Below are 14,781 nucleotides of genomic sequence, written 5' to 3' on the forward strand. Positions count from 1 at the left end.
GCTATGAGGCATTATAGTATTCTCAGTCTTATTTACCACCCCTTTCCTAATAATTCCTAGCGTCTTGTTTGTTTTTTTGGCCACTGCACACTGGGCAGAAGATTTCAATGTATTGTCCACAACACCACTTCAATCTTTTCCTTGAGTGTTGACCCCCAAGGTAGACTCTAGCATCAGGTGACTATAATTTGGATTATTCTTCCCAATGTGCATCACTTTGCGTTTGTCCACTTAAATTTCATCTGCCATTTGGATGCCCAGTCTTCCAATTTCCTATGGTCTTCCTGCAATTTTTCACAGTCTACATGTGTTTTAACAACCTTGAATAGTTTTGTGTCATCTGCAATTTTAATCACCCCACTCGCCATTCCAATTTCCAGATCATTTATAAATATGTTAAATAGCACTGGTTCCAGTATAGATCCTTGTGGCACTCCACTATTCACCCTCCTCCATTGAGAGAAATAGCCATTTAACCCTACCCTCGGCTTTCTGTCCAATAACCAATTCCTAATCCACAACAGAACATTGCCTTCTATCCTATGACCCTTTAATTTTCTCAGGAGTCTCTCTAGCTGCATGTACAACAACTTATGAAAACTTACACATTTAATCACATGGGGCATTAGAGAGCCAAAAAGGGGAGAAGAGAAAGCCAACATGGAGAGCGATGGTACAGCTGCCTCAGACTGCTAAGTGAAGAAGGCGAGGTCTACCAACAGGAAATAGCAGCAAGGTTTTGGTACATTCCAAGGCAGAATCAGAGAGGCGGAGGATAGCAACAAGCTTCCTGGCTGATTTCCTAGAAGTGGTGGTTAGTGGGATAAAATGTAGGTGGTGACAGAAGCAATAATCTCCCTCTCTCCCTCCCCAGTTTCTTCTCTTCACCCTTTCCATCCCCTCAATTTGGAATTATATTTCACTGCCTTACCCCACTTCACATCACAGTGCTAAGGAAACCATGTGCACTTTGAAGCAGGCATGGTTAAAAGTGACAACCTCAAGGGGGGCAGCGGGGGCGGTGCCTCAGGGGTGTAGAGGATGGCGGGGAGGCCGGGGCTGCGGGAAGCTGTCATTTCAATGCAGGGGGAGGAGGGGGAGCGGTGGCGATCTCAGGGGGGGGGGGGGCGAAGGACGTCCATAGGCACAGCTCATCTTTTTTTTTTATATAGTGAAGGACGACCTTGGGGGGGGGGGAGGGGGCTGAGCTAAACGTGCTATGAAAGACTTCCAGGTCTCTCAGCTGAGTGAAGCACATCCATAAAGGACGTCCCTGACGAGCACTTTTTTTCCCAATTTTTTTTTTTTTGTAACATTTATAGATGTTTTCAATCCCACATAGCCCCAACGACAGGTACAGACCTCTCATTAGATTTTCCAGCGTTAAGGCAATCGGGAAAAGGTTAATGCATCTCATTACAATAGGGTTTCTACACAATTTGCTCATCTGCATTCCGTTTTCGTTAGCTGCTACCGTCCTCGGAAAATGGCTCGGAGAAGTCTTTAGTGCATGCCAGGGTTTACTACTTGCTCGTTAATGGCTCATTAAGTTTAGTGCATCTGGCCCTCAGTCAGGCCATTTTACCAGTGTGAAAATTGCTTCACTCCCAGGACTGCCTTAGAGGGGGGGTCTCAGTACATCCTAGTCATAGACTGGAGAATCGATCAGCCACTCTATATCTGCCTGTCTCTTTCCTGAATTTCATGCAATTTTCCTTGAAAAATCTGGTGAAAACTTAGAACCAGCTTTGAAACGACTGTTTATCTAGCAAAGTAATCAGAGTAAATTGTACCTGGATCATTTTCATACACTCTTCCGTGCTGTCTCCAGAAATACACCGGATGGGTGGATTCAAAGTCTTGCTGTTAAAAGCTACAGCCATGTCACTACACTTCCATATCTCTGCAGTGGACAGGGTGCACCAGCCCAGGCTTTCTGGCAGTTCTGCATATGAAAAGCAAAAGATTTGATCACTCAACAGCAACCGTTAAACTCAAGAACCTCTAACAGTAAAGGAAACGGCAGCACAGGTGACAGACAAGATGGCGATTCCAGGGGAGAGTAGTCCTTGGTCTATCATTTCAGCGAGAACACCTCATGAGCCCTGGGCGTCCGGTTACCGAGGACATGGGGCTCCTAAGTTAAGTCTTTTTTTGCATTTTGCATGAGAAGAGTAGAGTTGGCCATCATTGGTTTAAGTTCAAGTTCATATTTAGAGCACATGACTAGCACACAGCACGGCTTTAAACAAAGAGCAGCCCGACGAATGAAGTGCTATACCACCCATCAGAGGTCATTACAAACTGCTAAGTGGGTGTGGATATTTCTGAGGGCAACTCTTTTTCACATTTATATTTGAAAAATAATGAAGTAGCAGCACTATAATGTCCTGCTTTTAGAGAGCACTATTTTGAGAGTTACCAGAGAGGTGTGGTAGCCGTATTAGTTATCAGTAGAAATCAAACAAAATAAAACATGGAAAAGAAAATAAGATGATACCTTTTTTATTGGACATAACTTAATACATTTCTTGATTAGCTTCTGAAGGTTGCCCTTCTTCGTCAGATCGGAAATAAGCAAATGTTGGTAGATGACAATATATATAAGTGAAACATCAAAGCATTTCAGTGACAGTCTAACAGGATGGGTGTTGGTAGGTGAGAGGAGGGTGTCTGGATGTCTCAACGCCACCTGAAATTAAATATGACCAAAACCGAGCTTCTCATTTTCCCCCCCAAACCCACCTCCCCGCTCCCCCCAATTTCTATTTCTGTTGATGGCTCTCTCATTCTCCCTGTCTCCTCAGCTCGAAACCCTGGGGTCATCTTTGACTCTTCTCTCTCCTTCTCTGCTCATATCCAGCAGATTGCCAAGACCTGTCGTTTCTTTCTTTACAACATCCGTAAAATCCGCCCCTTTCTTTCCGAGCACTCTACCAAAACCCTCATCCACACCCTTGTCACCTCTCGTTTAGACTACTGCAATCTGCTTCTTGCTGGCCTCCCACTTAGTCACCTCTCCCCTCTCCAGTCGGTTCAAAACTCTGCTGCCCGTCTCGTCTTCCGCCAGGGTCGCTTTACTCATACTACCCCTCTCCTCAAGTCGCTTCACTGGCTCCCTATCCGTTTTCGCATCCTGTTCAAACTTCTTCTACTAACCTATAAATGTACTCACTCTGCTGCTCCCCAGTATCTCTCCACACTCGTCCTTCCCTACACCCCTTCCCGTGCACTCCGCTCCATGGATAAATTCTTCTTTTCTGTTCCCTTCTCCACTACTGCCAACTCCAGACTTCGCGCCTTCTGTCTCGCTGCACCCTATGCCTGGAATAAACTTCCTGAGCCCCTACGTCTTGCCCCATCCTTGGCCACCTTTAAATCTAGACTGAAAGCCCACCTCTTTAACATTGCTTTTGACTCGTAACCATTTGTAACCACTTGCCTCCACCTACCCTCCTCTCTTTCTTCCCGTATACATTAATTGATTTGATTTGCTTACTTTATTTTTTGTCTATTAGATTGTAAGCTCTTTGAGCAGGGACTGTCTTTCTTCTATGTTTGTGCAGCGCTGCGTACGCCTTGTAGCGCTATAGAAATGCTAAATAGTAGTAGTAGTAGTAGTAAATACAACTTTATGGTTTATAATGGGCTAGAAAACCCAGATCCTTATTAAGTCCTGTCTGTTGGGTGTCAAAATATTCAATCATTCTTATTTCAAAGGTCTCACGTTCCTGTATTGTTTTAAAGAGTTACCAGCAATTTGGGGATTCTTGTTTTGTTTTTTTTGGTATCCCTAGAGAGCAGACATGTGGGCAGAGCTCTCCTTACCTCTGGAGATAATGCCTAAGCGGAGACCAAGGAAAGAAGCACCCGCGATCCCTGGGGTTGCTACCAGTACCCTTGTCTCAATTCAATGTAGAACTGATGAGTTTGCTGTGCATGTTCCATCTACCGGGGGTAGCCCGCTTGGTGTGAGGCAGGACGTAGATCAGCCCTCCTCTCCCTTGGGCAGTAGTGTTTCACTCTCCCCTGAAGTAAAGAGTTCCTCCATTGAATTCAGCCTTGCAGAGAATGGACCACTCCGGGGTGAGTGAACAGTCAGAAGGCAAGAGTTCCCTGGGGTTGCCCCAGGGACGGAAGCAACTGATTTTCATGGCATCTGAACAGCATGACGCGGGACCTGCAATGGTGTCTGGAGGAGTGGAAGCCGTGGATACTATCTGTGAGGGTGATCAAGCAGTGGCAGCTGGTTCTCACAAGGTAGGGGACCTGCCCAGGACTCTTCAGGCTGAGTTTTGTAAGGCCTGCATCCTTTACACTGGAGGAAATTTGGAAGACAGTTGTCTCTCTGGGTCAGACTATTACGTCTCAGATATCTAACCAGGCAGTTGCAATGGAATCTTCGGAGCAGAAAGTGGATTCTCGTGAGTCACGACTGACTGTATTACAAAATTCTTTTAACTCTTTATCAACTGCAATTCAGCAAGCTGACAGTCTTTAAGGTCAAGCAAATTTGGAGCTGAAATGTGTTTGGAAAACCAGGTACACAAGAGAAATCTTCATTTAATTAATTTCCCTAAGATACTGGAAGTATCAGTGTATCACTGAAGTTGTAACCAACGATAGTCACTTGGAAAACTGTCTTGAAAAAGACGCATCACCAAAGGAAATGGGAGTCAGTGCGAGACCCATAAATACAGCAGTACAAAGCCAAGCCTACTTCAGGGGTCTGTCTGTACTTTGTACTGCTGTATTTATGGGTCTCACACTGACTCCCCATTTCCTTTGGCGTTGCGTCTTTTTCAAGACAGTTTTCCAAGTGATTATCTTTGGTTACATCTTCAGTGACATTTTTCAGACAGACCCCTGAGGCAGGCTTGTTTGCTGAAACACAGTGCTGTGTCGGGTCTTTTGAAGAATAAAAGCTTTATTTTTTCCTAATTAATTGTCCTGCTGTTACGTAAAAGCCTTGCTGGTTACACTACTCCTTCCCTGTTCTGTATGCATATAAGCCATGGGGAAGGCACATGTCCGATTGTCAATAAAATGTTACCGTTTATATAATTGAGTTTGTTCTGCTAAGTCTTTGGTTTTAGTGTCTGCCTTTGTGGGCTTTGATTAACTCAAAATATAATCAACCTAACCATATCTTAGGTTTTAAAGAGAGGCATGCTTTGAATTACAGCCACAAACAAGGATGGGCTGATGGGCACGCTACCCAGGTTTATCTCATCCTCACAAATTTATTCCAATACGGATCTTTACATTTGCTGACCTGCAAAGTCAAATTAAGGTAAGCTTTCAGTAACCAAAAAAATAGAAAAGGCAGCAAAGTTGCTGAGCAAAGGCAATATAAGAAATCTGTAAAGACATGCGGGATATTCATAGTAACATAGTAGATGATGGCAGATAAAGACCTGTATGATCCATCCAGTCTGCCCAACCAGATAACTCATGGCATAAGGCATATGTATACTTGATCTTCATTTGTCTTCGCCATTTTCAGGGAACAGACCGTAGAAGTCTGCCCGGCACTGGCCTTGTTCTCCACCTACTGAAGTTGTCATTGAAGCTCCGTTCCAGCCCATTCAAACCTGTCAAGCCACAAATCAGGGCGCAGACCGTAGAAGTCTGCTCAGCAAATAAACCAATTCAAAATGAATCTTTTAACTCTGTTCTATCAAATTCAGACTTTTAGGACTTTTCAGACCTCCTCCTGAGGCAATGAACCTTATTAATCCCAAAAGATTAACAACTTCAGATAGTTAGTAACCTTGTCAAGGGGTCATGAGCTCTACTCAAAGGCTTGACTGCAATTCTTTAATCTAATTTTATTGCTTGTATGCCATCATTCTCTGTACTACTTAGATTTTAAGTGGGGGCGTAGCCAGACCTCGAGGTGGGAGAGGACCAGAGCCTGAGGAGGGGGGGCACCATTTTGGCCTCCCCCCCCCCCCCCCCCCCCGCTGCCCTGTCGCTCCCTATCCACTGCCACAGCAAATACCTTGGCTGTCGGGGATCCCCAACCCCCACCCAACTGAAGTGTTATCCAGCACCGGTCTCCGGCGCCGCCACATTGCCTGCCCTGCTCTGTCTTCCCCTCACATCCTGCACGCTCCTTTTAGTGAAATTGAGCATGCTCAGTTTCACTAAAAGGAGCGTGCAGGATGTGAGGGGAAGACAGAGCAGGGCAGGCAACACGGCGGCGCCAGAGACCAGCGCTGGACAAGGCTTCAGCTGGCGGGGGTTGGGGACCCCGGCCAGCAAAACTAGGGGCCAAGAGGAAATATTTTGGGGGGGCCAGTCCCCCGTGGCCCCACGTAGCTACGCCACTGTTATATATGTGAGTGTGGCAGTGTGGCTCACAGCTGGCTACAGGACCTCGTAGAAATGTGGCACACACACACAGGTTGCAGGTAAAAGTAAAAAGAGCCTTATGTACACCAAAAAGTCTGTAGTCAGCTCTGTTATGTCACAAGCTTAGTCCTCTCAAGCAGAGTCTCTCTCTCAATGCAGTCTCAGTCAATTCTCTTCATAGGGGCTAGCTCTAGCATTGATATGTTAAGCATAGGGGACACAACAGTCTGACTTACTTCTGGGGTCACAGCTCAAGGCCCTCACTGCCTGCAGGTAATCTTGACCCAACCACGTCTCGTACGTCTGGTCTGGAATCGGGATTAGCTCTGTGGTGGAGTCTTTGAACAGAAGGTTTTTTCCGCCGTATGCCGTTGAGTCAAACATCGTAAAGGACGGGCTTCCGGTACCAAATCGTTTCTGCAAGTTTAAGAGAGGGTGATTTTTTTTATTTTTGTTACATTTGTACCCCACGTTTTCCCACTCATGGCAGGCTCAATGCGGCAGGCAATGGAGGGTTAAGTGACTTGCCCAGAGTCACAAGGAGCTGTAGTGGGAATCGAACTCAGTTCCTCAGTTCCCCAGGACCAACATCCACCACCCTAACCACTAGGCCACTCCTCCACTGTTGCTACTATTGGAGATTCTACATGGAATGTTGCTATTCTTCCATGTAGAAGTCGGCCCTTGCAGATCACCAATGTGGCCGCGCAGGCTTCTGCTTCTGTGAGTCTGACGTCCTGCACGTAGACTCACAGAAACAGAAGCCTGCGCAGCCTTCTACATGGAATGTTGCTAGTGGAGTAGCAACATTCCATGTAGAATCTCCAATAGTATCTATTTTATTTTTGTTACATTTGTACCCTGCACTTTCCCACTCATGGCAGGCTCAATGCGGCTTACATGGGGCAATGGAGGGTTAAGTGACTTGCCCAGAGTCACAAGGAACTGCCTGTGCCTGCAGTGGGAATCAAACTCAGTTCCTCAGGACCAAAGTCCACCACCCTAACCACTAGGCCACTCCTCCACTGTTGCTACTATTGGAGATTCTACATGGAATGTTGCTATTCCACTAGCAACATTCCATGTAGAAGTCGGCCCTTGCAGATCACCAATGTGGCCGCGCAGGCTTCTGCTTCTGTGAGTCTGACGTCCTGCACGTAGACTCACAGAAACAGAAGCCTGCGCAGCCTTCTACATGGAATGTTGCTAGTGGAGTAGCAACATTCCATGTAGAATCTCCAATAGTATCTATTTTATTTTTGTTACATTTGTATCCTGCGCTTTCCCACTCATGCCAGGCTCAATGCTGCTTACATGGGGCAATGGAGGGTTAAGTGTCTTGCCCAGAGTCACAAGGAGCTGCCTGTGCCTGAAGTGGGAATCAAACTCAGTTCCTCATGGCCGCGCAGGCTTCTGCTTCTGTGAGTCTGACGTCCTGCACGTACGTGCAGGACGTCAGACTCACAGAAACAGAAGCCTGCGCAGCCTTCTACATGGAATGTTGCTAGTGGAATAGCAACATTCCATGTAGAATCTCCAATAGTAGCAACATTCCATGTAGAATGTCCAATAGTATCTATTTTATTTTTGTTACATTTGTACCCTGCGCTTTCCCACTCATGGCAGGCTCAATGCGGCTTACATGGGGCAATGGAGGGTTAAGTGACTTGCCCAGAGTCACAAGGAGCTGCCTGTGCCTGAGGTGGGAATCGAATTCAGTTCCTCAGTTCCCCAGGACCAGAATCCACCACCATAACCACTAGGCCACTCCTCCACTCTAGCAGTTAGACTAATGGACTGGGGAACCACAAGACATAGTCAATATTTTCTTAATTGGATTAAAGCTATCTATTCTGCTCTATCTGCTCATGTAATTGTTAATGGATGGTTGTCCGACTCATTCGTGCTGCATAGAGTTAGTTGTTAAGGCTGCCCATTATCTCTATTACTTTTAGTCTTCGAATTTTTAGCATAAGGTCAGAAGCTGGATTTCCTATGTATGATCAGACACATGTTATTTCTCTGTATGCTGATACACTTCTTTCTCAAACATTAGCCTGTATTCAAATCCTTTTTCTACCACTGTAAAACTCGTTGGTTCTCAGGCTGACATCTTTTTATGGGTCAACATGTGCATAGCCCAAAGAGGGTTTGAAAAAGAGGTCAAGCCATTGGAGTTCGAAAAACTATCTGGAATCCTTTTTGATCAGACGTTTGTGCACAAGATCAGTTCTTAACAGTTTTTTTTTTTTGTCGGGCCATTAAAAGTCATTACGGCCTACAGACAGTCCAGCTTTTTTTTTTTTTTTTTACAGGACCAGTATGGCTTCCAGTATTGCTGTACTAGAAGGAACGGACGCCTTCAAATGACAGCCATACAGCACAAAATACAAAGAACCCCACCAACCTGACCCTCGTCGAGCAACTGGAAGATTGTCAATGCATTGGCATCGGGTCTAGCTACAACAGCATGGGCCGGTACACGAGCCAGATTGCACTTTCTCCATTCGGTAACATCAGCTCGGCTGCCATCCCGGCACAGGAGCTGGAAATCTTGAGATCGAAGACCCTGGGCCCATACGTCAGGGTTGCTTTCTGTAGGGAGAATTAATAAACACAATCATAGTGCTAAATTTCAATCAAATGGGATTCCAACATGCCTTATGGAGTCCATACTTTGATACACATGCAACCATTTCTGAGGTAGAAGGCCTGTTACATAAGTACATAAGTATTGCCATACTGGGACAGACCAAAGGTCCATCAAGCCCAGCATCCTGTTTCCAACAGTGGCCAATCCAGGTCGCAAATACCTGGCAGAAACCTAAACAATAGCAACATTCCATGTAGAACCCCAAAGAGTAGCAACATTCCATTCAGATTCTCGAATAGTAGCAACATTCCATGTAGAACCCCAAAGATTAGCAAGATTCCATTCAGAATCTCAAATAGTAGCATAAGTACATAAGTGTTGCCATACTGGGACAGACCAAAGGTCCATCAAGCCCAGCATCCTGTATCCAACAGTGGCCAATCCAGGTCGCAAATACCTGGCAGAAACCTAAACAATAGCAACATTCCATGTAGAACCCCAAAGAGTAGCAACATTCCATTCAGATTCTCGAATAGTAGCAACATTCCATGTAGAACCCCAAAGAGTAGCAAGATTCCATTCAGAATCTCAAATAGTAGCATAAGTACATAAGTGTTGCCATACTGGGACAGACCAAAGGTCCATCGAGCCCAGCATCCTGTTTCCAACAGTGGCCAATCCAGGTCACAAATACCCGGCAAGATCCCAAAATGTACAAAACATTTTATACTGCTTATCCCAGAAATAGTGGATTTTCCCCAAGTCCATTTAATAACGGTCTATGGACTTTTCCTTTAGGAAGCCCTCCAAACATTGTTTAAACTCCGCTAAGCTAACCGCCTTTACCACATTCTCTGGCAACAAATTCCAGAGTTTAATTACACGTTGAGTGAAGAAAACATTTCTCCGATTCGTTTTAAATTTACTACATTGTAGCTTCATCGTATGCCCCCTAGGTCCTAGTATTTTTGGAAAGCGTGAACAAACGCTTCACATCTACCCATTCAACTCCAATCATTATTTTATAGACCTCTATCATATCTCCCCTCAGCTGCCTTCTCTCCAAGCTGAAGAGCCCTAGCCACTTCAGCCTTTCCTCATAGGGAAGTCGTCCCATCCCCTTTCTAATTCCACATTTCAAATGTTTATACTGCACAGAAGCTTCCAGAGTAGATGGGGGGGGGGGGGGGGGGGTGGAATGGTAATCTTACTATTTCTATTATTGTATACAGATGGTTGCTCAAGGAAGAGTCGATGACAAAACAGCAGGATTTGGCACTCATATCCAGGGTTTTCTTCTGACATATTCAATGCTGCAATCACTAATCTGGCTCCTCCTCTTCAGAGATGGTTATTGGACTTTGCCAAATATGCAAAGTAAAACATTAGTTTGGGAACTATGATAGAGTGAGCCCTGGGCAGCAAGTCATTAGAGGAGTGACGGGAGGACCCAGGAGGAGCTCAGGGGTAATAAAAGGGAAGTTCACGGGGAAAGGATTGTCCTTAATTGAATGCGGGTATGCTAGGTATAGCTTTGCTGTCAGGGATGCCAAACCCCATCAGCTAAATAAACGGACTACTGCCACTCCCCACTGTTTGTTTCTGGCTCTGAGCAGCATGCCGGGACCTCGTGAATATTCATCAGGGGCGTAGCTAGGGGGGGGCCACGGGGGCCTGGGCCCCTGCAAATTTCATCCGGGCCCCTGGTTTGGCTGGCGGGGGTCCCCAACCCCCGCCAGCCGAAGCCTTCTTCAGCGCCGGTCTCCGGCGCAGCTGTGTTCACTGCCTGCCCCCTGCAGCGTCAGCGTGTGCAGGAGGAGCAAAAAGAAAGAAAAGCAGGGGGCAGGCAGCGAACGCGGCTGCGCCAGAGACCTGCGCTGAAGAAGGCTTTGGCTGGCAGGGGTTAGGGACACCTGCCAGCAAAGTTATTTGTTTGTGAGACGAGGCGGGGCGGAGGGGGGGAGGCGAGGATGCGGGGTGGTGGGGGGAGGCAAGGAGGCGAGGCGGTGGGGGGGCGAGGTGGCAAGGCAAGGCGTGGCGAGGAGGCATGGCGGTGGGGGGGGGCAAGGTGGCGAGTGAGGTGTGGTGTGGCGGTGGGGGGGTGAGGAGGCGAGGGATGGGAGGGCAAGGAGGCGAGGTGAGGTATGGTGGTGGGGGGCGAGGAGGTGAGGCAGTAGGGGGCAATGCGGTGAGGCGATGCATGGCGGTTGGGTGGGCGAGGAGGCGAGGCGTGGCTGTGGGGGGGTGAGGTGGGGGGGCAAGGCGAGGTGTGGCGGTGGGGGGTGGTGAGGAGGCGAGGAGTGGTGCTGGGGAGGGTGGCGGGGCGGCACTCAAAATGTGCCCCCAACCTCGGGCTCTGGCCCCCTCCCACCATGAGGTCTGGCTAAGCCCCTGATATTCAGTACTGCTTCTTTGGGCAATCTTCAAAGTATTTTCCATTTGAAAACTATTTTAAGGACTACAGCTAACAAGCACCCACTGGTTTTGCACCAGTGCAGACGGCTGGGAAAATTTCCCTCCAAAAGCACAATTAAGTATCACAAACATAGAAACACAGAAACATAACAGCAGATAAGGGCTGTATGGGTCATCCAGTCTGCCCATTCTCAGTTACCACTAACTCCTTTTCCTAAGGGATCCCATGTGCATGTCCCACACTTTCTTAAATTCCGACACAGTCCTCATCTCCACAACCTCCACCCTTTCCTCACAATCATCCTAAACCTATTTCCTCTTAACTTCATCCTATGCCCCCTCATTCCAGAGTTTTCCTTCATTTGAAAGAGGTTCACCTCCTGTACATTAACGCCACTGAGGTATTCAAACGTCTCTACCATATCCCCTCTCTCCCGCTTATACATATTGAGGTTCATGATCCTGTTCCTATATGTTTTATGACTGAGACCGCCGACCAATTTTGTAGCCACCCTCTGGACCGACCCCACCCTGCTTATATCTTTCTGTAAGTGCGGTCTCCAGAAACGGGGCCTCACCACAGACTTGTGCAAGGGCACTATCACCTCTTTTTTTCCTGCAGGTCATCCCTCTCCTTATGCACCCAACCATCCTTCTGGCTTTGAGCATTGCCTTTTCTACCTGTTTGGCCACCTTAATGTCATCAGACACAATCACCCCCAAGTCCCGCTCTTCTTTCGTAACACAGGGAAGGAAGATGCCAAGAGGAGACACAACGAGCCCAAATTTTGGGAGCCAGTTGTTAAAGTAGCTACTTTAACAATGGGCTCCCAAAATTCTTTAAAAAACTAAGAAATGGCTCTCACGAGCCGGCTCCAGCACACCACTGGACTTGGGTAGGATGCAATTCGCCCATAGCTGAAACAGTGCCTTCGGGGTACTACCCTGAAGGGAAAGACAGTTATACGAAGTCCAGCCCTGATGGTAATGAGGTACATCAGGAGTAAGAATCCGCTCTGGAGCTACATCAGGCTACGTGACAGGTACAGCGTATGTGTAGAGCCCAGGGCAGAATTACTTCCATGATCATCTTAAGAAGTAAATGTAGAATTACAATACTTGACTGTGTAAAACCTTTACAGAAATAGTTAACAATTACCAAGTTCAATAAACATTACAGTTCTTTCTAATCCTTCAGTGTCTGTGTGGTCCCTGAACTGTAGAGCTTATGGGAACCCGGAATTAAGTAACATAGTAGATGACGGCAGAAAAAGACCTGCACGATCCATCTAGTCTGCCCAACAAGATAAACTCATATGTGCTACCTTACCTTGATTTGTATCTGCCATTTTCAGGACACAGACCGTAGAAGTCTTGCCCAGAACTAGCCCCCCACCACCCAATCTTGGCTAAGCTTCTGAGGATCCATTCCTTCTGCACAGGATTCATGTTTATAAAAGTCTCTCTAGCCCAGCTCCAACCCAAGATAGCAGACTCGGGTTACATTAGCTGTATATTTTGTTACTTTCATGTATTTGCTGTACACTGCCCTTGGGTGAATCTCTTCATAAAGGCAAATAATAAATCCCAATATATAAATAAATTAACAAAAAATTGACTCATTTCCCTGCACCTAAGTGCTGCTGAGGCCAGTGCAACAATCAAAACTGGAAAAAAGGAAGTGGCGTTCCTAGCTATTCAAGAAATCTAGACTGCCCCAATTTGATTGACTGCACTTTTTTGTCCTTTAGATTGTAAGCTCCTTCGAGCAGGGACTGTCCTTTGTGTTAAATTGTACAGCACTGCATAACCCTGGTAGCGCTTTATAAATGTTAAGTAGTAGTAGTAGTTTGCCACCTGGGACGGGTCGCCACTGCGCCACTCCAGCGCATCACCCCCCCCCCCCCCCCGGGTGCGTCACCCCTTACGGTGCACCATACCCTCCCCAAAGTGCATCACCCACCACGGTTCCTCCTAGCAAGGGGGTGGGCAGAGCAGACATGCGTCTGTCGGCTTCTGCGATCCCCTGCCCCAGAAGAGGAAGTAACGTCAGAGGGGGCAAGGGACCGGCAAAGCCGACAGCCACATGCCTGCTTCACACACCCCCTTGCTGCCTGCACCCTGGGCAGACTGCCCACTTCTCCGCCCTTGGTACACTACTGAGAAAGACCAAAACATTTTTGAGTCCCTTCAAAACAACTTCTCTCAGTCTCAGTGTATGGAACTGACAGATTCTTGTAGATCACTTACCATCTGTGTTTTCAAACACTGTACTGTGCTTTACAAAGGCAACATCTCCTGCTCCCTCAGCCAGACACCTGCAGTAAAAGACATGATTATGGTTATGACTTACTCAAGTCAAGAAACATACACATTTCAAATTTGCCTTGTGAACCACTGTAGACTGCCAGGCTGCTCCCAGTACCACAGCAGGCCTGGGCCCTATTCATCCCCCTTCCGACCTTGTGATCTGTGGTTCTCAGTAATACAAACATTTGGTCCACTTTTCCAAATGATGCTCAAAGCATAAGAACATAAGTACTGCCATACTGGGACAGACCAAAGGTCCATCAAGCCCAGCATCCTGTTTCCAACAGTGGCCAATCCAGGTCAGAAAAGTTCAATACATTTTATGTTGCTTATCCCAGAAACAAGCTGTGGATTTTCCCCAAGTCAATTTAATAATGGTCTATGGACTTTTTCTTTTTGCTACATTTGTACCCCGCGCTTTCCCACCCATGGCAGGCTCAATGCGGCTTACATGGGGCAATGGAGGGTTAAGTGACTTGCACAGAGTCACAAGGAGCTGCCTGTGCCTGAAGTGGGAATCGAACTCAGTTCTTCAGGACCAAAGTCCACCACCCTAACCACTAGGCCACTCCTAAGCCGTCCAAACCTTTTTTAAACCCCACTAAGCTAACCGCCTTTACCCAGGGGCGTAGCCAGATCTCGGCGGGAGGGGGGTCCAGAGCCCAAGGTGGGGGGGCACAGTTTAGCCTGCCTCCCCCAGCCGCCGACCCTCTTGCTGCCGCTGCCAGGTACCTTTGCTGTCGGGGGTCCCCAACCCCCGCCAGCCGGTCTTCTTCAGCGCCTTCGTTGATGATCTGTTTCTGACTCCTGGCGTCCTGCATGCACGTCCTGTATGTAGCCCCATGCAGGACGTCAGGAGTCAGAAACAGATCATCAGCGAAGGCGCCAGAATCGACAGACGCTGAAGAAGACTTCAGCTGGCGGGGGTTGGGGACCCCCACCAGCAAAGGTACCTGGTGGGGGAGGGTTGGCGGTTGGTGGCAGTCAGGGGGGTCCAAAGTGGCGGGGGAGGGTTGGCGGCGGGGGGGGGTCAAAGTAGAGGGGGCCAGGGCTTAATCTGTGGGGGCCCGTGGCCCCACCTAGCTACGCTCCTGCCTTTACCACAT

The 14,781-nt window shown here is 47.5% G+C and overlaps 1 protein-coding gene across 2 annotated transcripts in view; it reads right to left on the reverse strand.

Annotated features, from left to right (window-relative positions):
* MELTF (melanotransferrin) overlaps window positions 1–14,781 on the reverse strand; it is a 71,158-nt gene that overhangs the window by 24,441 nt on the left and 31,936 nt on the right. For both annotated transcript variants that reach the window (XM_030216358.1, XM_030216357.1), the window contains exons 6-9: window positions 13,616–13,683; window positions 8,765–8,952; window positions 6,594–6,774; window positions 1,794–1,945 (exon numbers count right to left, since the gene is read on the reverse strand). In XM_030216358.1, the coding sequence (XP_030072218.1) occupies window positions 1,794–1,945; window positions 6,594–6,774; window positions 8,765–8,952; window positions 13,616–13,683 (589 nt within the window). The remainder of the gene's footprint in view (window positions 1–1,793; window positions 1,946–6,593; window positions 6,775–8,764; window positions 8,953–13,615; window positions 13,684–14,781) is intronic.

Source organism: Microcaecilia unicolor, chromosome 10, assembly GCF_901765095.1.
Source record: "Microcaecilia unicolor chromosome 10, aMicUni1.1, whole genome shotgun sequence".
Lineage (NCBI taxonomy): Eukaryota > Metazoa > Chordata > Amphibia > Gymnophiona > Siphonopidae > Microcaecilia > Microcaecilia unicolor.